The sequence below is a fragment of the Zosterops lateralis genome (genome assembly GCF_965231275.1).
Source record: "Zosterops lateralis genome assembly, chromosome: 22".
NCBI lineage: Eukaryota > Metazoa > Chordata > Aves > Passeriformes > Zosteropidae > Zosterops > Zosterops lateralis.
Genome location: NC_139782.1, coordinates 4,126,014 through 4,149,182, shown reverse-complemented (window position 1 = coordinate 4,149,182; position 23,169 = coordinate 4,126,014). Strand labels below are relative to the sequence as shown.

General features: G+C 65.9%; 3 protein-coding genes across 4 annotated transcripts; 1 reads left to right on the top strand and 2 right to left on the bottom strand.

Annotated features, from left to right (window-relative positions):
- Positions 1-170: 170 nt before the first annotated feature.
- Positions 171-6,052, bottom strand: ACOT7 (acyl-CoA thioesterase 7). 2 transcript variants are annotated; one of them, XM_083876864.1, is made up of 10 exons: positions 5,976-6,052; positions 5,198-5,315; positions 4,613-4,769; positions 4,012-4,103; positions 3,763-3,877; positions 3,299-3,313; positions 2,601-2,687; positions 1,775-1,891; positions 1,395-1,579; positions 171-779 (listed from the first exon to the last, which is right to left on the bottom strand). In XM_083876864.1, exons 1-10 carry the CDS (start codon positions 6,026-6,028, stop codon positions 675-677), a joined length of 1,044 nt encoding a protein of 347 aa, XP_083732990.1. In that variant the 5' UTR covers positions 6,029-6,052; the 3' UTR covers positions 171-674. The 2 variants fall into 2 exon arrangements, with proteins under 2 accessions (XP_083732990.1, XP_083732991.1); XM_083876865.1 differs by lacking the exon at positions 3,299-3,313.
- A 1,422-nt stretch (positions 6,053-7,474) lies between these two features.
- On the top strand, positions 7,475-18,746 carry ESPN (espin; the record flags this gene model as incomplete). Its single annotated transcript, XM_083876617.1, has 13 exons — positions 7,475-7,768; positions 8,585-8,778; positions 11,006-11,192; positions 11,280-11,462; positions 11,545-11,676; positions 11,778-12,347; positions 13,824-13,985; positions 14,063-14,237; positions 15,785-15,930; positions 16,019-16,300; positions 18,317-18,396; positions 18,478-18,489; positions 18,584-18,746. 13 exons carry the CDS (start codon positions 7,475-7,477, stop codon positions 18,729-18,731), a joined length of 2,565 nt encoding a protein of 854 aa, XP_083732743.1. The 3' UTR covers positions 18,732-18,746.
- A 995-nt stretch (positions 18,747-19,741) lies between these two features.
- Positions 19,742-22,986, bottom strand: TNFRSF25 (TNF receptor superfamily member 25; the record flags this gene model as incomplete). The annotated part of the gene is made up of 7 exons (XM_083876935.1): positions 19,742-20,355; positions 20,440-20,498; positions 20,589-20,673; positions 20,760-20,915; positions 20,996-21,127; positions 21,230-21,440; positions 22,957-22,986. 7 exons carry the CDS (start codon positions 22,984-22,986, stop codon positions 19,742-19,744), a joined length of 1,287 nt encoding a protein of 428 aa, XP_083733061.1.
- Between the last annotated feature and the right edge of the window lie 183 nt (positions 22,987-23,169).

Genomic DNA, 23,169 nt, shown 5'->3' with positions numbered 1-23,169 from the left:
AACCGGGAACCAGTTCCAGCAGGAACTGCCCTGGGGGTCCCGTTAAAACAGCCAGACTTAAAAACAAGGTCGGGAGTGTCTGGCGCCACTTGGAGAGTGCAGGCGGATCTGGGGGAGGGAGGAAAACCACACTTGTTTGAAATAAAAACGCCAGCCTTTCATTCCAGTCAATGAAACAGACTTTATTTATGCCACAGGATTCCTTAAATAACTTAGATGTGCACAGAGAAACTACCTAGAGATGTCATGGACATTCAGTGCGGCCCCGGCACGGCACGGCACGTACGAAAAGCTTTGGTGTGCATGGAAGGACAAACCAGCGAGTCAAACACAGCAGCACAAAGACTCGCAGCCTCACACGCCCCTCAAGCCACCACACACCTCCTCCATCCTGGCTCTGGCACAGGCGGGAGTGTCACCAACGGGATCAACCAGCAACAACGAGCTCTGGAGGCAGATGGCGAGCGCCTGGGAAGACTCCTGGAGGCTTTCAGGGAGCTTCAGCCACCTGAAGCATGAGGTCTAACGGTGCTGAGCCCATCAGCAGCGAAGCGGCGGCGCCGGCAGCAGGCTGGGGCGGGTGGAGGCATGGGGCTGACGTGGACCAGACACAAAAAACGAACGGGAACAACCTGGATGTTTGGCGGGCGCTGGTAGCAAGGGTGCCAGGCAGGTCACTGCTGGGCGGACTGCTGCATCTGCGCCTGCCGCTTAGCTTTGGTCTGCAGGTACCTGCCCTTCCCTTCCTCGAAGCGACGCTTCTCATCCTCTGTCTCCGTCTGAGGCCACAGAAAAGAGTGCAAAGATGCAGTGTCAGTGTGGTGTGAGTGTGTGTGGGAGGGAAACATCGCTCCCCTCACAGAAGTGTGAGGGAAAAGCTGCCCTCTGTCTAACACACATCACAACAGCCAGTGTGCTCTTGCATTAAGCAGGAGACCTGTGCCACATCAAATATTAACCAATGCCCCCAGTCAGGAGCACCACATCAGCAAAGCCCTTCCAGGATTAGGAGAGTTAATATAGACAGGAGGCTGGAATGGGGACTCCATGGGGAGCAGCAATTAGAGAGGTGGGGGCCTCCGTTGCCACTCAGAGTACCCTGGTGCAGAGCCCACATGCAGCCTGTCCTCAACAGTGAGAAAGGAGAAAATCCCCAACCTCTACTTTGGCAATTTTCAAAAGAAATAAAAAATTAAAACAAAACAGTTAAAAAACCACAAAAACAAAAACAAAACAAAACCCTGAAGCCTGCCCTGGAAAGTGTTGTTCATGCTCATATTTTCCTACTGAGTAACTCAGGGGAAGAGGATTTCTTGGACAAAAAGGCCAGCTGGGCTCTGTCTCAGGAGGAGCAGGAGAAGTGATGGCCCCTGTCCAGAGAGAAAAGCTCTTACCAGCAGCTGCGGGACAGGCAGGGGCTTCCCCTCCTTGCTCAGGGACACGTAGGTGAAGAAGGCGCTGACGGCACGGTACCGCTCCCGAGGCTCATCCACAAACGGGTCAGCATCCACAAAGACTTCTATTTCCATGGACTTATTGCTTGTGAATGTCATACGGCCTGAGACAGTGATGACGCAGCCTGTTGAAACAGAGAGAGGCTGGTGAAGGGAGCGAGTGGTCCCGCATGTTTTAGGCTTAAGCTGTCTCTTAAGTGGAGCACAGGACAAATCAAACAGGGACTAATTTTCTGTACCAGCATGTCCTAAAAGTGCACCCAAGGGAGCCAGGGTGTGGCGACACGGGAGATCACAGTGCCTGCCATCACCCTTGGTACCTTTTTTGATCTTCTCATGGAAGTTGATGGCATCCACCGAGGCAGTGACGATGTTGGTCTTGCAGTGGCGGGCAGCCACAATCCCAGCAACCTCATCCATGAGCTTCATGGTGACACCTGTGAGGGGAAGCAGAGGGTCCTGTCTCAGGGAAGTCAGTGGGAATTTAGGAAAACCATGCAAAGGTCAGTAAGGTTTTAGCATGGCTAAAGCTACGCTGGGGAATTGGACCAGAGACTAAGTCCCAACCAGTAATCCAGTACCAGCCTTAGGACTCCTGTCAATACCAGGGCAACATCCTCGCAGACCTGTGATTAAGGTCAGCTCTGTCTCTCCTGAATTCCTCTGAGCAAACCACCCTTGCAAGACAAGATCAGTCCCACAAACCTTGAAACAGCTCTGAGCCATGTTGGTTTTGTTTTTTTAAGGCTTAGGTATGTGTTGTCCCAGCCTTCAGCAAGCACACCTCTCCCAGGGTGCCACGTGCCACCCCTGCAGGTGATGGGCGCTGCCAGTCAAGAGGAAATAACTTCAGCTAATTGCAGTCACACGCTGCATGTTTGTACTCCAGGATTTGCAATCTCAGAGGCGTTGACAAAACTGTAGAATTCATAGTTCAAGTACATGAGTTTTCAGGGCACAGAAAAAGACAAAGCTTTTGTCCCAGCTAAAGTAACTCTGACCCTGACAGTCAGTGCAAAGGGGCCTGTATGCCTCCAGAGGCAGAGCCCACCAAAAACACTGAGTCACTCTCCAACCACACTTTACTCCAGGAAAAAGCCACCTGGAACTGCAACCCAGCTGCTGCACAGGGCAATGCTCACTCACCTCCATGCACAAAGCCCAGCAGTGTGCAGTCCGATGGGCCAACCAGGTGGATCAGGCTGGACTGGCTGTAGCCAACGGTGTGTGGCTCTGGTTAGAGAGCAAAGCAAGGTGAGAGCTGCTCAGCTGCCATCCATACACCACCATACACCCCTGTCTTAAGTTGTCCAAAGGAAGAAAACATGGGGGTGGCTTGTGCAAAGCTAAACTCTATGTTGAAACCAGTGATTAAACCAGGCTGGAGAAGTTCCAAGAGAAGAGACTGTTTACAACCTGACAGGCTGCCGCCTCCCTCTAATCCCCACCCATTCACTTTATTCTAGCTCAGCTCATTTCTTTCTTTTCAAGCTTTCAAAGAATATGAAAGCAAAGAGGAGTGAACTGGGTCACACAGCTGTCTACTTCCCCCCTGCGCTGAACCTCCCAGACCCTACTGCATAGAACCCCTGTTTTCCTCTTGGTGGGAAGACCTTCACCCCCATGCCCCCAACCCTGGAACATTCTGGTGACCCCTGTCCCACCACAACCTCCAGGTGACAGAAGTCACACCCCCAAACACTCAGCAGAGGAAATCCTCTCTCAGAAGTGGCTGTGTTTTCTGTCTAATGAGAGATGTTAAAGAAGCTCAGAGGAAGGAAAAGCAGCCAAGTCCCACTCAGGACGACCACCCATGCAGCAGAGCAGTGTCTGCTGACCCTTACCTTTCGTCTGCCTGTCTGAAAGCAGGGAGGACAGAGGAGAAAAAAGCATTTGAGCAACTTTCATCCCCCATCACCTTCCCCAACATTCCCCATGTGCCACCTCTCCACCTCTGTATGAAGACCACAGCCAGGCCTAGAGGCCAACCTTGCCCAGCACCTGCATTTACCCCTTGCTGAGCAAAATCAGGTCTAGCTGCACACAAGCACACAAGGGATGCAAGGAGTGATATAGGACGAGGTTTTGGAGAGGGGATCTCATCCCACCAGCCCCTGCAGGATATCACAGGTATCCACTCAGCTCTCTCTCCACTCACACACTGTGGCTCCAAAATCCCATCCCCATCCCTGGGGTGGTGTTTCAGAATGCACAGTTGAAGCTACAGGGCCCTGGGGATGGCCAGAATTGCATTGGGAACCAGTCTGGTCTCCCAGTACTGTTGGGAAATTTGCACTGCCTGTGTTACCTGGGTTGATGACAGGTAGGATCACGTCACCATTTCTCTGCTTCGTTTCCAGCCGATCCAGCTTTTGCTCCTCATAACGCTTCTTCCCCTCATCCTCCTGCTCCTTTCTCGCATACTGGAATAGAAGGCTGGTAAGAAGGGGACTGGCAAAGCCACCGGCACAGCTGGGAGTGCCAACAGGGCCAGGTTAGTGCCATTCTGCAGGGAGGACAAGTTCCAGTTTTGGGGGACTCAAATGAGCTGTCCTACCTGGATGGGGGGAACCTCAACGACCTTATTCACGTTCTTCAGGGACAGTGGCACATACCACAGTGTCGCTTTGTTCGTCACCTTCTTTGCCCCTGGAGGAGAAGGGGGCAGCAGGTGATGGTGCCAAGGCCAGCAGTGCTGTACCTGCCACCAGTCTGGGGTTGGGCACACACCGCCAGTGCCACTGGCACTGGCGGCCCCTTGCCCTGCTGGCTCCTGCCAGGCTTCGGCTCGTAGCAGATGTGACAATGCGCTTTTGGGAAGGTGTCCCAGCGAGCGGAACTGGTTGTCACAGCAACAGCAGGAAAAGGGACTTTTTCAGGCCAAAGGCAGCCACAGGCAGCAAATCAGGCAGGAAGAGATACGAGCAGATTTTGCTGTTTTTCACTACAATGGAGCCATAAATCCCAGGGAGCCTGCTTGGCCTTCCTTCGCAACACCAGCCCTCCCTGCACCCCCAGCTGTGTCAATAAATATGCTAAATCTCCTCTCTGCCGAATGCTGCCAGTGATGGAACAGAGGGCGAAGTCACCACAAGAAGCTCTGGGCTTAACACTGTTATTCCTGGAATTCTGGGACACAGCCACCAGTGGCCACCCACCTGTTAAAATGTTTTCAGACATGACGTTGACCTGAACCTCCACAGAGTGCCGGGAGGTGTAGGTGATCTCAGCACTGACGTTGGCCACCTCGCCGATGCACATGGGCGACAGGAAGTCTGTCCGCTCCACCCGTGCCAGTGCAGCCACACAGGGCTCCTGGGGATGGTGAGACAGCCAAGGTAGCGATCACAGCCACGCCACGCAGGACCACAGCTGGCAGCTCCCTGGGACCAGCCAAACCAGCCATGCCACATGCAGCTCGGATACTGCAACCGCCCCCTTATCAGTCACTGGCCATACTTCCTTCCCCTTCTGTAACCAACACTGGGGTAGGCCCAACTTGTCTTTTTCACGAGTTAAAACATTAAGAGCAATAATGAGCAATAATGTTTCTGCTGGTAAACCACAATTTCAGCAGAACGCTTCTAGCTACTGGGACCCTGTCCCAGCTGCAGCCAGAGACATCAGTGGTCTGCGTGCAGGAGCAAACGCTCCAGTAGGGGACTTCTGCTGCCCCTGAGACACGGCAGCGAGTCAAGGGTCACCACGCCAGAGGCTGGCAGGCAACCCCGGCACCTACTCACCCCGGCCTGGGAATTGCAGTGGCGGGTGCTGATGATGGCTCCTGCCTCCTCGATCATCTTCAGGATGGTTCCCCCGTGGACATTCCCCGCGATGTTGGCATCGTCTGGGCGCATAATCCTGCCGAAGGAGGCACATGAGAACTCACAACCCCTGCCGCGCCCCCAGCCCAGCCCAGGTGCGGCTACCCGGAGGCAGCGTATCGCCCACCGGCTGAGCTGCCGGGCCATCGCTGCTCGCACGCGGCTTCCTGTGAGCTGCAATGGAAACCGCTCCGAATTACCGCTGGGAGCGGAAGGAAGCAGGGCGCCTCTGGCGGGGCGGCCGGCGTCTCAGCGGGGCCGCACCCCGCCGGGCGCCGGTGCGGCACAGACCGAGCCGGGCACGTGCAAGGGCTCCACGCGGCCTCCCGGCAGCGGCCGCGCCTCCTGCCAACGGTGAATAACGGCCCGGGGGGCTCCGAGGCAGCGGCTGCGCGCCGGCCCGGACAGGAGCCGCTGTTTCAGGGCGGCCGCGCTCGGGAGCCGCGGGGACACAGCCGGGAGAACCGCGGCAGCTCTGCCCGCTCCCAGCCCCCGCAGCACGGAGCAGGGGCGCGGCGCTGCTGCGCTCTGCCCGCGCCGCTGTCACTGTCAGCGTGACTCAAGCGGGCGGCGCCGCCGATGCCGGGCGGCAGGGCGGGCAGCGCCTCGGCCGCAGACCGGCATCCGCCCGCGGCCCCCAGCACGCCCGCCTCCCTGCCCAGCCTCGCCCGGCTCTCCGATCGCGGCGGGGCCGTACCTGGACACCTGGATGGCGGCCGGGCACGGGCCCGCGGCCCCCGGCTCCGACATGGCGGCACCGGCGCCCCACCCGCAGCGGCGCTGCGGCACCGCCGCGCTCGGCCCGCCCCGCCCCGCCCCGCCCCGCCCCGCCCGCCGCGCCCCGGGCACGCCCCGCCCGCCGAGCCATTGGCCCCGCCCCCGCGCGGGGAGGAGCCGGCCCGAGCGCGGCACCGGGACCGGGGCTGTGTGACCCCACCGGGACTGGGGTACCCCCGGCCCGCCAGCAGTGCCCTGTCAGCGCGGGGACTCTGGGGAACCAGGGTGTTCGGGTCCGCAAGGGCAGCACCGCCCCCAGAGCCCGCGTTCCCGGCGCCGTCGGTTCTCTCTGTAACGCAGCTCCCCGCGGGCGCCCAGGGATTTTGGGTCGGGTGGTGGTGATGGTCCCGAGCAGGCAGTGACAGCTCGCAGTGGAGCGCACCCAGGGTCCGGAAAGGGTCCAGGATCCCGCCCGGGGGACGCGGCTCTCAGGCCACGCCGAACGCGAGCTCTCTGCTCTCGATGGTGCGGGCGCGGCGGTGTGTCCATGAGGGACGGGAGGGTCTGCGGGCAGACGGGGCAGCCCCCGGGCCCGGGAATGGCTGAGCTCTCACCTTGCACAGCTCGGCGGAGGCAGGAGGGGGGTGCAGGAGCCGGGATTGCAGCCCCGCGACACCCGGGGGGGACATGGCGCTCCCGCTCTCCGCCCCGGTACCGGCTTTATGAACCGCCGGCGGGCAGGGCGGGCCGGCCGGGCAGGAGGGCGGGGGGCAGGCAGGGGAGGAGGCGGGCAAGGCGGCCTTGCCTTGTCCTCGGTGCTGATCGAGAGCACCTTCGCTGTCCGCGGTGCTGACGGAGGGGGTCCCGCCTGTCCTCCCACCCCGCCCGCTGACCGGCCGTCCCGCCCCGCCCTGCGAGCGATTCATAAAACCACTGTGCCGAGTGGCGGCCGGGACTGGGACCGGTGCAAGTCTGGATGGACTCCAAAGAAGCCCGTACCCGGCTGCCAGCACCCCGAGCTGAGGCGGGGCAGCCGCCTGCCCAGCGCCCCCCGTTCTGCCGGCGCTGTAGGACCGGCCGCGCACGTCGGGGCTGCCGGGGGAGCCCGTCTTTGCCGGGCGGCGGGAGGGGACACCCGTGGGGCCACTGCCCAAGGCCGCGGACAGCGGCGCCGGCAGCCGCGTACGGTCCGCTTTGGGCTCCACCCGGACGTGCAGCGGTCCCGGTCCCGGTCCCGTCCGCCTTTCGGCAAAGCGCGGCTGCCCCGGCTGAGGCCGGGGGGAGCGGTGCGGGGGTCCCAGCAGCGGCAATCGCCGCGCCGTCGGGCGGGGCGGGCGGAGGGGCGGCCCCGGGGGAGGGAGAGGAGGAGCCGGCGGGGCCGGGGGGCGGCGGGGCGGGAGCGCCGCGCAGTGCCAAGCGGCGGCCGGGGCCGCCGGGGCCGGGGCCGCCGGGGCCGCTGGGGCCGGGGCCGCCGCCGGGATGGCGCTGGAGCGGGCGCTGCAGGCGGCGCGACAGGGCGACGTGGAGGCGCTGCGGGGGCTGCGGGCGGCCGGGCTGCTGCGGCCGGGGCTGCGGGACGCCCTGGGCGCGTCCCCCGCTCACCACGCCGCCCGCGCCGGCCGCCTCGCCTGCCTCCGGTACCTGGCGGCCGAGGCCGCGCTCCGCGGGGACGCGCGGGCGCGAAACGGGGCCACGCCGGCCCACGACGCCGCCGCCACCGGCAACCTCGCCTGTCTCCAGTGGCTGCTCACGCAGGGGGGCTGCGGCGTGCAGGTGCGAGAGGGGTCGCGGGGGGAGGCGGAGGGTCCCTCGGTGGCGCGGGCGGCCGGGGAGGCGCTCCGCGGTCCCGTGGGGGTGGCTGTGGCTGTGGCTGTGGCTGTGCCCGCGGGGAGATGGTCACGAATGGTGCCCCCAGCTCTGCCGTCACCGAGCCGGGTCTGTCCCAGCCGGCACCGGCCGGGCTCCGCCGGGCATAGCGGGCGGCATCCCACGGACCCGGAGAGTCCCGGCATCCCGGAGGGGCTCAGCCTCGAGGGCAGCACATATTCCCCGGGGCCGCCGCCCCCTCCCGGGGTTACACAACGGCGGGACCGGGGCGGTAAGCGGCTTGTCCCGGGGCCGGCCGAGAGTTAGACATGTGACGGCCCAAGGAAGAGGAGGCAGCGGCGGGGCTGGGAGCGGAGATTAGCCGGGAAGGAAGGGGTCAGCCCGCATCGGCGACCTCCTGGCCAGTGGCCAGCCCTACCCGCGCCCCACCGAGCGTGGAGGGCGGACGGGCCGGCGGCACAGCGGGGCTCGGCGGCGGGTTCCCGCAGTTAGGGGCTCCGCGGCCGGCAGAACAAGGAGGGCATTGTGCTGCACTCGCTGTGTGCAGACGCTGGCCCTTGATGGAGGGCAGACACGCTGGCCTCACGGTCCCTCCAATGCTCCAGCCCCGCTCCGTACTGACAGGAACTCCACCCCGGCCACCCCACCCGCCCGGAAGCCGCTCCGGGCTGGGGGATGCCCCAGGGCTGCCTGCAGTCCCCGGCCCCCCAGCCGGAAGGGCCTGGTCCCTGGTACTGACCGCCGTCCCACTTCCTCCTGCAGGACACAGACAACTCTGGTGCCACCATCCTCCACCTGGCAGCCCGCTTCGGTCACCACGAGGTGATCGACTGGCTCCTCCGCTTTGGAGGCAGTGACCCCACGGCAGCCACCAACACGGGAGCACTGCCCGTCCACTACGCCGCGGTGAAAGGGGATTTCCCTTCCCTGCGACTCCTCTTGGGACACTGCCCCAGGTAACGGCCCCCACTGCTGGCAGCTAGACAGGGTCTGCCGGAAGCTTGGCACCCACCAGCAGGAGAAGGGCTAGTGGGAGAACAGGGTGCCTGCTGTGGCCCCAACCCTCTCTCCAGCCACTGGGCAAGGTGCCAGCACTGGGGACAAATGCTGCAGCCACCCTGATCCCCCAGCTCCCAGAGCAACGCGGTCACCTTATCAGGCTGGGCAGCCAGCTGCACCTTCTTTATGGCCCAGAAAGAAGGGGCGAGGAGGAGAGGGGCGAGCGCTGGCAGAAATATTGTCACTGGCCGCTGAGTCGGCTCCTGGCGCGGGGCGATAACACAGCCGCCTTTGTCCGCCCGCTGTTATGTAAATGGATTAGGCTGACCGCCGAGGAGAGGCTGCTCCCCGCGCCGGAGACGACCTTTCCGCTTGCCCGGGTCCGTGGGCATTGCTGGATGTGGCAGCCTCTCTCAGGCGGCTCCGGAGCGGCAGCATCCCCTGAGCTTTTCCTCTGAGCGTACCCGGGCCCGGGCTGCCCCCCGGGTTAGGTGGCACGGCAGCCCACGGGGCCCGCGATGCCGGGCCTCGCCACGAGGCTGCAGCAGGCGATTAGGTGGCCGCTAATCCGATTTCCTGTGGTGGACAGAGGCCACTAGAAATAACCCACAGACCCGGCCAAAGCGGAGCCGGGGGGATGCGCTGTTGCTCCACATTGTCCCTGGAAAGTTCCAGGGTTGTGAATGAGAAGGATTGCACAGCTCTCCCACATCCAGGGAGTCCTGAGGCAGCGGGACGAGTGGCACTTGGCACCCCTCTGTCTCTGGGTGCCACAACACCAGAGCCCTGCATCCTTTCCTCCCTGGATCCCATGGCACTTGCTGGCCAGAGCTGTCCCAGCCCCCGTTCTTTATCTCCTCGCCCCAGGTGTGCCAGTTTAGCCCTGAGCACTTCTGGGATTAACCCCTGCAGCCCGAGCCCAGCCCCAAACCAGTCACTGCTCCTGCTCGACACCCACCATGTCAGCCCAGGTGTGGCACGGCACTCGCATTGCCTTTCACGCTGCTTGCCGGGGTTGCTCCGCTGCTGTCACCGCCTTCCCCTTGAATTATTTAGGGCTGGCCCTGCTCCCAGCCCCGCGCCTGCCCCGAGGCTCCGTTACAGCTGCGAAATCCAATCCCTGGTGCCGCTGCGGGATGCTGGCGCTCCCAGCCCACCTTCGCACCGGCCCGCGGGGCCCCCGGCAGCCGGTGGCCCAGCATGGGGTCTCAGCCATCTGGCAAAGCAGTTTACTGGTGATGCCCAAGTGGCTTAACCCCTTCCCAATTACTGAGAAATGGGAATCAGGGACTGACCCAGTGCCTGTGCTCCTTCTGTCCCCTGGTACCCCAGTCTGCAACAGCCCCAAGCCCCATCCCCAGCCCCTGCTGGGGCAGCACACAGGACTGTGCCAGCCTGGCACTGCTGGACCAGGGGGCAGGCACTCAATGGCACAGCAAGCAAGGCCCAGTGGGAAGGGAATGCTGGCCACAGCCCGTCTCACAGTTACAGGGATCAATTATTAAGGGCCTGCGATCATTGCGATAACAGAGCAGAGTATTTATTGCTCTTCCTTTTTTAAATATTCAACAGGGTTTTTTTTATGGAGCACTTAATAGAACAGCTTCCTGTGGGGTCGGGAGTCAGGATGCGGGAGGTGGGATGCAGAATATGGGTCTATGTATATGGGGGATGTGGGGTAAAAGATGTGGGATTCAGGATTTGGGTTGCACAATTTGGGATATACAGTTCTGGACTAGAGACACGAGGATGTCAAGGCCTTTTGGGGCAGTGAGGGGACACCAGCACTCGGTAGCTGGGCCAGGCAGCACCATGGTGCAGGTTGGCCTTTCCCCGCCGGCTCCACGGCCGGTGCTGTGTAAGCAGCTTACTTTAAAATACGACTAAATTGCAGTGTCCAAAAACAGCCGGAGGAAGGAGCTTAGCCTAAGCAGGCTGATTAACTTAGTGACCTCCCGCTGCAGCTGCAGCCACTGCTGCAGCACGGGGGGCCTATGGGAAGCCATGGGGTGGACAGCTCCCAGCCCTGGCACTGCCCTGCCTGCCCACAGCTGTGTCCCCTGCACCTCCCCATGTTCCTTGTGTCCTTCAAGCCCCCATGTCCCTGTATCCTGCCTGCCTCCTGTCCCAGCCCTGGCAGTAGAGGTGGCCACAGGTGACGGGCGCTGTGTGCCCCGCTTGCAGTACGCTGAGTGCCCAGACCAAGACGGGGGCCACCCCGCTGTACCTCGCCTGCCAGGAGGGCCACCTGGAGATCATCCAGTACCTGGTGCAGGATTGTGGGGCCGACCCCCACGCGCGGGCTTACGATGGCATGACCCCACTGCACGCCGCCGCCCAGATGGGCCACAACACTGTCATCGTGTGGCTGGTAAGCGCTGTCCAGGCACGGCATGGCACAGCACAATGGCACAGTGCGGTGGCACAGCCCCAGTGCTCAGCCTGCCTGCCCACACAGATGAGCTTCACAACAGTGAGCCTGTCAGAGCGGGACGCCGAGGGGGCCACGGCCATGCATTTCGCCGCCAGCCGTGGCCATGCCAAGGTGCTCAGCTGGCTGCTGCTGCACGGCGGGGAGATCACTGCCGATGGCTGGGGCGGCACGCCGCTGCATGACGCTGCCGAGAATGGCGAGCTGGAGGTGGGTGCTGGTGGCCAACAGGGTGTCAGGGTGAGGAGGAGCCCTTCCCTCCAGCCCTGCCATGCACCCCCACTCTCCCCAGTGCTGCCAGATCCTGGTGGTGAACGGTGCCGACCTCAGCATCCGTGACCAGGATGGCTACACAGCAGCCGACCTCGCCGAGTACAATGGCCACAGCCACTGCGCCCAGTACCTGCGCACCGTGGAGAACATGGTACGGCGGTGCCGGGGGACAAGGGCGTGGGGAGCACACAGGGAGCACGCAGGGCATCCCCACCCCTGCCCTGCTGCCTGACCCCACGGCTGTGCCAGCAGAGCGTGGAGCACCGTGTGCTGTCACGAGACCCCTCGGCGGATGGGGAATGCCGACAGCCCGACTCGGGCATGTCATCGCCCAACACCACGGCGTCGGTGCCCCAGGCGCGCTTCGAGGTGGGCTCCCCTGCCAGCACCCTCTCCAACTACGACTCCTGCCACTCCAGCCAGTCCAGCACCGGGGAGAAGAGGGGCGGCCCCCCAGGGGCCCCCGCCGCCCGTGAGTGCGGGGCCAGGGGGCGCGGGGCGGGGGGTGCGGGTCCAGCCCCCCCTGACCCCCTGCCCTGCGCAGGGGTGCCTGAGCCGGCGCTGGCGGACATGCAGGCGTACATGGACATGCTGGACCCTGAGATGCGGCCGCGGGGCCGGGGCCCAGCAGGCGAGGGTCCCCTGCCGCCACCACCCCCCGCCTTCCCCCCACCGCCACCCCCACCCCCCGCCACCCGGCCACCCCCTCCACCCCCCGGCTACCCTGCACCTGCGCCCCCCGCTGCCCCCCACACCGCTGACATCTACGTACGGGCCAAGAACAACCTGCGGCATGTGGAGAGCCAGGCGCTGCGCCGAGAGGTACGGCCCCATGCACCGTGTCCCCTGCACCACACCCCACACACAGCTCAAGGGACATATCACCGGGGAGGGACATTCCACCCATCCCCTTTGAGGAGTTGTGGCCTGCACTGGGAGGGGACAGTCCCTGGCCACAGCTGGAGGCCACATGCCTGCAGCGCTGACATGCACTGGGGCCAGTGATGCTCTCGTGGCTCCATGGCACTGGCTGGGCCCACTCCACTGCTGCACCGGCTGGGGCTCCCGGCAGCATCATGCCATGGCAGCCGCGCCCATGAGGCCCGGCAATGGCACCGGCACCAAGCCGAGCTGGGCGTGGGCAGCTGCGCAGGCGGTAACCCGAGCGGCCGGCTCCAGTGTCACCCGCGCCACAGGTGTCGGGTGGCACAGCCAGCGCTGCCAGGAGCTGAGAGGGCTCAGCCAGGCGTGCACAGGTAAGAGGGGTGCAGCCCTCCATGGCGGGCTGGGGAGGCATAGGGATGCAGTAGGTTTGGGGATGCTCTGCCCCCCTCCCATGGCTCTCACCACCTCACCGGGGACAGGGTTCTGGGCATGGTCAGGACACGGGCAGAACCCAGTGCTCTGGGGGATGGGGCACATGGGGTGGGGGTCTCGGCAGAGCAGCGTGTGCCAGGATGGGCTCAGGACTCCTCAGTGCTCATTGCACACTGCCTTGGCTCTTTAGTGTTCACCGGAGTAACGGGCTGCCTTGGGGAGGTGTGGGTGCGTGGCAGAGCGGTGCCACAGTGGTGTGGGTGCTCCATGAAATGGGGCTCAGCGACACGGATCCTTGTGCCAGACCAGGGCTGGGACTGCCGGAATGGGAGCCAGGCTTGGCATAACTCCCATGGCAGCCAGAATAGGAAACACCGAGGTGAAGTTTGTTGACTTAGCTGGGGCTGGCGGTGGCAGCGAGCACCGGGCTTGCTGTGAAAATGCCATGGGTGGAGGTGGCATACGGGGAAATGCAAATAGGGGGGCCCCCAGCAAGGGGAGCAGGGCTGTGCCGCGGGGACACTCCAAACCCAGGGAGCAGGCACAGCCCCCTGCAGCGCAGCCCTCGGCAGCACAACTCGCAAAGCCGCTGTGGAATGTGCTGGGGTGAGCTGAGGCTGCACCGCCTGAGAGCCTGAGAGCCCTGGTTTGGAACTGGGCCCCAGCCCCGCGCGGGATAAGCTTCCGGTAATCCGCGGGGCTGGGGCTCGGCACTCCTGTTCCCAGGGGGTTATCCCGGGGGAGGCTTGGACAGGATCCTGGGGGTCACAGTGCCAGGCACTGATGCCACACGCTGCCGCCATGGCACGCAGCCCCTGGTAGAGCCGTTTGCCGAACAGACTCCAGGGCGTGCACCTGTTGTCTGTCCCAGCTCTGCATCTGTCCCGAGGCAAACCGCTGGCACGGTCCTACTCCACCACAGCCCCGCACCCCGCGGTCATGGCTGGGCACGGCGGTGCTGAGCTGGGCTCCCCATTGCAGCTGGCATCGCGGGAGAGCAGCCCCGAGGGCCTGCGCCGGGCCGACTCCAGCAGGCGCTCCAGGAATTTCGGCAAGCAGCCGAGCACCGGTGACTACTACAAGCACCTGGGGCACGTTGTGGCCGAGCAGCCAGGCCCCCAGCGAATGGCGCACACCGAGGAGGTGAGCCCCGCGCCCAGAGCCTCTGCACAGCTCACTGGCACCGGCACCGAGCAATACCTGCCCATGCTCTCTTGCAGGCATCACCCATCTCGGCGGACACCATGAGCAATGGGGAGAGCAAGTCAGGTGCCGAGCTGCCACCTCCGCCCCCGCCCCCACCGCTGCCCGACACCGCCTGCCCGACGCCCCCACCGCCGCCCCCGCTGGCAGAGACTCCTGCCGGGCCCCGCCGCTCCTCCTCCTCTACGGGAAGTAAGTGGCGGGGTGCGGGGTGGGCACGGGGAGCGATCCTGGGCACTGTCCCTTTGGCTGCACTGTGGCATTGACCTCCTTGGCTCGTCTCCTCCCGCGGCACTTGGGCCGCGTGGCTCCTGACAGCCTCTCTGTCCTTCTCTCCTCCGGTCTCGGCGCGGGGGCCCCCACGCCCGCTCGCCCCTGCCTGCTCTCACTGCTGGCCGCTTCTCTTCTCTCTTGTCTCGCGGTGGCCAAATCCTTCCTCTGCCGCGCGCCCCGCGCCGCCTCTCTGCTTCTCTCCCTAGGAGGAAAGGCGCTCAGGCAGATGAAGAGTAAGTACCGCGGCCCCACGCTCCTCCCTGCTCGGAGGGTGACGGCCGGAGGGGCCCGTGCCGGTGCCGTCCTTGTGCTGCAGCCGCGGGGCATCGACGGCCGCGGGGGCTGTCACCCTGTCACCTCCCGGGGCGCTCCGGCCGCCGGGGCCTCGCCGCGCGTCGCGGGCCGGCGGAGCCACGCGGGAGGCCGAGCGGGGCTGCCGGAGCAGCCAGGCAGGGCTGGCAGGGCCGGGCAGGCCCCGGGCCCCGCACACAGAGAGCCTTTGTTCGCGCTCAGCCGGCCGGCGTGACCCCGCCACGTGAGCGCTCCGGCCGCTCCCCCGGCGCTGAGCGCAGCCCGCGGCTTTGGCCGCTGCTCGGCGCCCGCTTTATTAGCGCCGGCTCCCGGGGCCGGGGGGGCTCAGCCGGCGCTGGATGGCAGCGTGCGCGTCCCGCTGGGCCCTCAGCACCCGCAGCCCTCTGGCTCCGGCGCGGCTCGGCCGAGCGGAGCGAGCTGCGGGCGCCTGCGGCGGGGAGGGGGCTTTGCCTGGGCGCGGCACCATGGGCCGCTAGGGACTCTCGCATGGCTGGCACGGACGGTGGGTGCTCGCGGGGCGGGTGGAGCGAGCGCTGGGAAGGGCATCCCCGGGGTGCCGGTGCCACGCAGCCCTTTGGGCACCGGGCTGGCCGGGAGTCCCGCTCAGGCTGTGGGTGCATCGCTGCCGGGAGCTGCCAGGGCAGTGTAGGGGCTGTGCTACAGTCGCAGGGCTGCCACCGGCCACGGAAACATCCCTCCGGAGGGACACTTCTGTTAGTGCCTCGGGGGCATGGAGTGACATTGGGGGCTGGGGCCAGGCTGGGACCCGTACAGCCGAGGGTTGGGGTGCTGGGGTGCTGCTGCAGCAGGGTGTGTGGACCCTGTAAGCTGCTGTTGGAGTGCTGCTCTCATGGACCTGTGGAGCTGGGGTGCCAGGCTGTTGAGTGCTGGGAGGTTGCTCCACTGGGGTCTGAAGGATCCAGGAGTTTGGTGATGTGCTGACCCAGGAGTTTGGTGCTGTGCTGTGCTGTGCTGACTGAGCTGGGTGTCAGGATGCTGCTTCAGGGGCGTTCCAGGGGCTCCTGGATGGTGGGGAGGGGGGCGGTCAGCCAGCCACCCCTCCACCCCCCTACCCTGCAAAGCTGATGGGGGATTCACAGGGGCAGGGAGATGGTGCTGGCAGGGCGCTGACTGCCCCTCCTGCCTCCCTTCAGGCACCAAGTCCTTCAACATGATGTCCCCCACCGGCGACAACTCGGAGCTGCTGGCCGAGATCAAAGCTGGGAAGAGCCTCAAGCCAACGCCGCAGAGCAAAGGCTTCACCACCGTCTTCTCCGGCAGCGGCCAGGCAGGGGCCAACGTAGGTGGTGCCGGGGGCCAGGGGAGCCGGCGGCGCGGCGCAGCACAGCACGGCAAGTGCCCACCGCCCTCCCTCCCTCCCTTCGCAGGCAGAGTCGCCAGTGTCCTCCCCGTCACCCACCAGGACGCCCACCCCGCCGGCCACCCCCGAGGCTGCTGGGCCACCGCGCTGCCTGGCAGGCGGCTCGCCGGAGCCGGTGCTGAACGGAAGCTCCCCGGTGCCGGCAGCGGGCGCTGGGGCAGCGGTGGAGGTGGAGGCGCTGGTGCCGAGCCAGGACGAGCAGGGTCGGCCCATCCCCGAGTGGAAGCGGCAGGTGATGGTTCGCAAGCTGCAGCTCCGCATGCAGGAGGAAGAGGAGCAGCGGCGCAAGGTAGGGGGGTCCCAGGTGCTGCAGCGGCGAGCACGGCGCGGGCACGGCCCAAGCAGCTCAGGACCTGGCGAGATGGTGTGCGTGGCGTTGCCTCTGGCTCCCAGCTGGGCTGGGGACCACCCTACCTGCATGCAGGGGCGTCATCCCCCGGGGATGCCACACACGGCGGCAGCGGCACGAGGTGCTCGGGGCGCGGCCTCAGGAGCCCCTTTGCCCTCTCTCCCGCCGCAGCCTGGGAGCCGCTCGCCGCCCCTGTGCCGGCACGGGCCGCCCGCCCGCGGGGGCGCACTGGGACCTGCCGGGCAGCCGATGTGGGAGGAGGACATGCAGCACCTGGAGAGGCAGCTGGGGAGCCTGCGGGTGATGCACGAGGCGCAGCCAGGGAAGCCGATTCCAGGGGGGCTGGAGGAGGAGCTGCTGCCGCTCGTGCCGCTCTCCGCCCCGCCGGCGCCCCGGCGCTTCGCCCTCGCCCCCGAGGACGCGCCTGCCCGCGGCAGCCGGTCCCCCCCAGGGCCGAGGAGCGCGGCCGCCCCGCCAGCCACCCCGAGAGGCCGGGAGGGCGCTGGGGCGGGGGGAGCAGCGGGCGGCCCCGGTGCCCAGCACGACGCCCGGCGTGAGATCCTGGGTTGCGGTGTCTCTGTCCGCAGCCTCAAGGCCAACTACGAGGGGCCAGGGGGTCCCCCTGTACCTCCCTCCAGGGTCACTAAGCGCAAGCGGGTGCAGCCCCCCGGTAGCACCCGCCGGCCCATCCTGGAGGAGGAATACGGGGATGGGGCACTGCGGCGGAGCAGGCCCGCGCTGCCAGAGCCGAGCAGCCCGCATGAGCGCACCAAGGGGTGCAAGGAGCGCGCCGTCTTCCTCTTCCTGGAGCACTGGAAGAAGAGGGCACTGGCGGCAGTGCCCGGGGAGGAGCGGCCTCGGCGGCCGGGGAGGAGGCGGCCAGCGGCGGGGCGGCTGCTGGCCCGCTGGAGGAGCGTCGCCCGCCGGGTCCCGGGGCGCCAGATCCGGCGGCTGAGCCGCACCACGGTGCTGTACTGGCCCCAACACTTCCTGCCCCACGTCGGCGGCTCGCCCATGCCCCACGACAGCCTCCCGCTCGACCTCTTCATGCTGGGCTACTTCCAGCTGCTGGAGATGCCCCTGAGCCCCGAGGAGCGGCGCTTCCGCCACCTCCTCTGCTACGAGATGTTTGACCGCCTGGGCAGCCACAGCTGGCACCACGTCCGCCGTTTCCACCGCACCGTCCTGGAGCAGGTCGAGGCTGGCCACCGCCACTGGCTTGACGGCTTTGAGGACCTCGTGCAGGAGTTTTTTGGAGATGACCCTGTGGCAGTGGCAGAAAATCTGCCAGAACCCTCCACCACGGCCCTGGAAGGGCAGGGGGCAGCAGTGCCAGTGCCGGAGCTGGGAGAGTTCAGCGAGGAGGACGTCTGCCGCTTCATTGACCGCAGCTTCTCCTTCTGGAAGGAGAAGGAGGCAGAGCTGTTTGACACCTGAGTCCGGCGGGATGCTGCAGGCTGTGCCAGCGCTGTGGCGTGGGGCTGTAGCGATCTCAGGGGACAGCTGTGGGCTCGCCTCCCTCTGTGGGCTGGTGGTGCAGCTCAGCTTGGCAGAGGGCTGGGCGCTGCCCTGCGCGGCCCCAGGCCGGGGTTGCAGTGTGTGCCGCTTGCCGTGGCTGTGTGTCGTGCGGGAGGCGCAGCGGCGGGGCTGCGCTCCCCTCTGCTGTGGCGTTTGCGGTGCCGGGGCAGCGTGGGCCCCCGCGTGTCGTGCAATAAAGCTGTGGTGTGCTGCAAGGGCTGCCCACGCCACCCGCTCCTTCTCCTCCCGGCGCCGGCGGAAGGCGGGCAGTGAGGGGCGCCTCGGCGAGCCGTGTGCTGGTGAACCCCAGCAGTGCCGGGGCAAGGATACGGCTGCCAGAAGGATGTGATACCCCGCACCAGGGCGATGCTGGGGCCCCACGGTGCCGGCAGTGAGGGCGGCTCCCCGCAGTGCCGGTAACACGGCTCTCTGTTGCAGGAGAAAGAAGAGGAGGCGCGCCTGGCCAGCATGCCGGCCTGGAGGAGGGACATCCTGCGCAAGAAGCTGGAGGAGGAGAGGTGAGCCGGGGTCGGGGGATGCCGCACCGGCCGGGCACTCCCGCGGCTCTGCTAATCGCACTCTTCCCTTTGCCTTCGCAGGGAGCAGAAACGGTGAGTGCCGCGAGCCCCTTCCCTGGCGGGGCGGGCACGGCGGTGACCGCGGCTCTGGTGACCGCCGCGCCCTGTGCCCTCTGCCGCTGAGCAGGAAAGAGCAGGAGAAACTGAAGCGGGAGGAGGAGGAGAAGGAGAAGGAGCAGTCGGAAAAGCTAAGGACTCTCGGGTACGATGAAACAAAGCTGGCGCCCTGGCAGCGACAGATCATCCTCAAGAAGGGGGACATAGCCAAGCACTAGCCACGCCACAGCGCATCCCGGCTCTTCGCAGCAGGAGGAGGCTGGCAGGTCCTCCCACGGACCGCGACATGCTCCGGCACCCTCCTCCTGCCGTGGATGGCCACATAGCCCAACCCAGAGAAGCCCTACCCATCGCCCCAGGCACCCGCAGCCCCTCTCGCCCCCACCCCCCGCTGCCGCCAGCCCACCGCCTCCCTGCGCTGCCCGTTGCAGAGCGCGGTGCCGCGGGCTGGGACACGCGGCTCCCTGTGCGCTGCCCGGCCCGGCCCGGCCCGGCCGCTGCTGCCGGGCCCGCCGCAGCCCCGCTGGCACCGCTCGCCGTTACAGCGCGCTCGCCCTCACTCCTGCCCCTTCAGAGCCGCTCAAGGGCAGCTTCCGGCTCACCTCTGCCCAGACCGCCTGCCTTTCCAGCGATTAAAACGATAAACCCCGCCAGCAGTGCCCCGCGCCTTCCTGGGGCTGCCCACACCATTCCCACCCACACCACGCTCGCCGACAGCGCTGCTCCCCTCGCCAACATCATCACCACGATCACCCACAACCCCCACACCACCAGCACCTCTGCCAGCAGCCACATTGCCTGTCACCTGCGGTGGCCACATCACCAGCGGTGGTCCTGAGGCCAGCAGGGTCCTGGTGCCCGGCCGGCACCGCCTTGCGAAGAAGGGCCGGGGCTGGCGGATGGAGAACACACCACTTTATTGGGGAGGGGGAAGGAGCGCCCTGCAGCGGGCAGCCTTGAGAACTATCCCATGGGTTCGCGGTGGGCTCGGTGCCCGCTCGTCCCGCGAGGGGCTGGGCAGCCGATGTGCTGAGGCATGAGGTCCTCCCCGGCCCTGGGAGCAGGGGGACATAAATAGAGGGGACAGGCAGGTGGGAAGAGAACATAAAATTGACATAAAATGTCTACACGGCATAAGTAACAATACTTAGGGGTATAGCTGGGATAAGGTGCCCAGTGAGGTGTGGAGGTGTCAGGACCTCCCGGTGCCAGGTGCTGACGCTGGGGATCAGGGTCCCACGGGCAGACTCTGGCGCAGTGCCTCGGCACAGCCAGCCAGCTCCATGCGCTCCAGGGCGGCAAAGACGTGGTCCAGTGTGGCACTGGTCTGCTGGCACCAGCGCTTCAGCATCTCGTACTGCTGGTCACGGATGTGGGTCACCTCCAGCTCTACCAGCTCAATCTCTGCCTCCCGCAGCTCCAGCATCCGCATGAACTCCTTCCAACGCCGTACAGGCACCACGTCGATGACAGCGTAGAGCTGGCTGCCCTGCAGCAGGGCACTGCGGGGCTCCGGGGCTGCAGAGGGCTCCCCTTCATCACTGGGCGGCTCACACAGCAGTGTTTGAGTGTTTGCCTGGTGTTTGAGGCTCTGCTTTGCTGTGCCACTGGCACGCTCTGTGCCCTGTGGGGAGCATGGCTGGGTCCAGCACAGGTCCCACCTCCGGGCACCGAACTGGCACCATGGTGCAGCCCCAGGCATTGAGGTGGTGGCCTGTGCTGTGGGGAAGGGACCACCTGGCAGGGCATCACGCCAGAGCCTCTTCCTCTTGTGGTAGATGGCAAGGGCACCCAGGAAGAAAGGCCCGGTGAGTCCCAGCAGGATGTACTCCAGACCTGAGCCTGAAAGGAGGAGCAGGAGCATTCCCATCAGCTGGCCAGCACGGTGACTGCACACCCCCAACCCCGGCCCCATTGTCCCCATACCTTGGTCGTTGTTGCTGCCACACACTTGCTGGCACTCTTTGCCACACGTGTCCTTGCTCCTGCAAGGAGATGGGACCCATGGGTGCCATGCTGTGCCATGCCATGCCACGGGCCCCATATGCCCTCCTGGCTGGAGGGTCAATGCTTACGTGTGGCACGGCCGGCACTCGTCACCCTCTCTGTAGAAGTCAGGCTTGCAGCTGCTGTCACAAACTGTGTCCTCCCTGTCCGAGCCTGGGGAGAGGATGGGCATGAGGCAGGGTGGCACAGGCAGAGGTGGCACAGCTGGCAGGTTACATGGGGCAGCTGGCAGCACTCACAGGGTCGCTGGATGAGGCGTCCGGTGCAGGGCTGGCATTTCCGGCAAGAGAAGTCGGTGCACGGACCGTCGTCAAAGCAGTAGCGGAAGCGGCCGGGCTCACAGCCACAGACCACGTTGGTGGTGGCCGAGCAGTTCTGTAGCACACTCTGAAAAGCTGCAGAAAGCAGGCGGTGAGCAGCCTGGCACCGCCCTGCCCAGCACAGCACAGCACAGTGTGGTGTGGAGCCAGCTCACCTTGTCGGTCACACTCGTAGCAGGCCTGGCACTCCCTGAGCGTGTTGGGCTGGGTGCGGAAGGTGCCCGCGGGACAGGGACGGCACTCGCTGTCGTTCCCAAGGCTTGTGCAAGGCTTGGACAGGAATGTCCCTGCAGGGACAGTGGGGTGACAGGGAGCACGGCCACCTGGAGCAGTGCACCTGCTGTGCCACGGTGTGCTGTGCCGTGCCACACGGGCCGGGCAGCGCTCACCTGCGGAACACGGGCGGCAGCAGCGTTGGGCACTCTCGATCCAGTTCATGCCGGCGGGACACGCGCCTCTGCCGGTCATACCGGAGGGATGTCTCCGCAGGCGGAGGAGCGGCTGCACCGGGACCCGCTGCCTTTGCCTTTGCACGGCGGGGACCCGCCACCCTGGGGGCTGAGATTCGCTGGCCGCCAGCCACAGCGCTGCCAAGGTCACCTGCGAGCAGGGAGAGAGCAGGGCTGCAGGCAGCGGGGCTGCTCCAGGAGCCGTGGGAACGGCCCTCACACCAGCTCATGCTGGGCCACCGGAGCCAGAGCCCTACCTGGAACTGTGCGGACACCGGAGCCTGCACAGGGCACAACGGCTGCAGAACGCCGCCCTCGGCCCCAAAGCCGTGTGGGTGTGCTGCCCCAGGGCCGGGAATGCCCCGCGGCAGCCCCTGTGCTCTGCTTTCCCCGCAGTACACGAGCCAGCAACTTCCTGCGGGCATTGTGGGGGCCACCGTGCCCTGGGGGCTGTCAAGTGCCCCCGTGTGCTCTGCAAATGGTGCTGCCAGGCTGGCTGGGGAGCGGCACCGAGGTGTTCGACCGCCTGTGCCAACAGGACCCCTGCCATGTCCGCGGGGATGGGGCCGAGTGAGTCAGGCACACTGGTGATGGTCAGGACTGGTGATGCCAGGGACTGCCACATCAGAGAGGTGTCGGTAGCCGGGCGCGTAGGGGTTAACCCTGCCAGCTTTGATTTTCCTGGGGTTTATCTCCCTCACAGAGGAGGTGATTTCCTCCCCGAAAGGAAGCCGTGCCTGGCTCACGCTCTCTCCGATGCTATCGCTGCTCATTACGCGAGTCCCAAAGTAGGTCACCGCTCCCCCGCGGGGTGCCAGGTGCTGTCCGCAGGACAGCCCCGCTCCTCTCCCCAGCGGGTGCAGCGAGCGGTGCCCACGCTGACACCCCTTCCACTGCCCGGCCCGGGGCCCGACAGGACCGTGGCACTGACAGCGTGGGCAGGGAGCCAGGGGATTCCTCGCTGGGGGCTGGATTTCCCAGCCGTGATGGCCCCGATTACGGCAGTTGAATCATTTTCTACTAAACCCGCCGCCACCGGCAGACTGGAAACCGCGCTGGGCCGCCCCGCTCGCAGAGCGCTGCCGGCAGATCCGGGCGCTGCCTCAGCCCCGGCACATCTGAGTCACCGCTGAGGCACCACGTCCCGCAGGGGCCCTGCCCGCTCACCCCGCTGCAGACGGGCAGTGCCCCTGCCCAGCGCGGGGAGAGGTGCCCGGTGGACGAGAGAGCCCGTGGGCACGGGGCAGGCCCAGGGCCGGCTCCGCGGTGGGGAGAGCTGTATAGCACCGCTTGTGCCGTGCCAGCGCCTCTCCCGCCCGTAAGGCAGCCCCGTGTGCACAGCTGGCCCCACGGCAGCCGCCCCGCAGGGTGTCGGAACAGCCACTCCCCGCGGCACTGCCCTGCCTGCGGCCCCAGGACTGACCCCACGCCTCCCACAGCCGCATCCTGTCTGTGGCCGAGACCTTCACGGCCTGCGGCCCCCGTGGTCACACCACACCGCCAATGTTGTGGCGCGGCAGAGCCCGGCCCCGGCTGTCAGCCAGAGGGGTGAGCGGTTTGGGCGCGCTTAGCGCTGGGGTTAATCCATCTTCCTTCCTCCCTCCCTCCTCCAGACCCGTGGGACACCCCACAACTGGTGCCAAGGACAGCCACACCACCGCACTCACCCAAGCCACCCCAGGGCAGCAACACTTCATCCTTGTGGCCGATGCGGCTGGGTCATGCCGGGGCGGTGCGGGGAGCGGGGCCGCAGGTGCCGAGGGGTGTCGGGGCAGCTCAGCGCCCGGGCAGGGTGCCCCGGCACCCCGTGTCTGCCGTCAGCAGCACGCGACGCGTGGCGAGTGAGCGCCAGCCCTCCCCAGACAGGCTTTTACACCCAA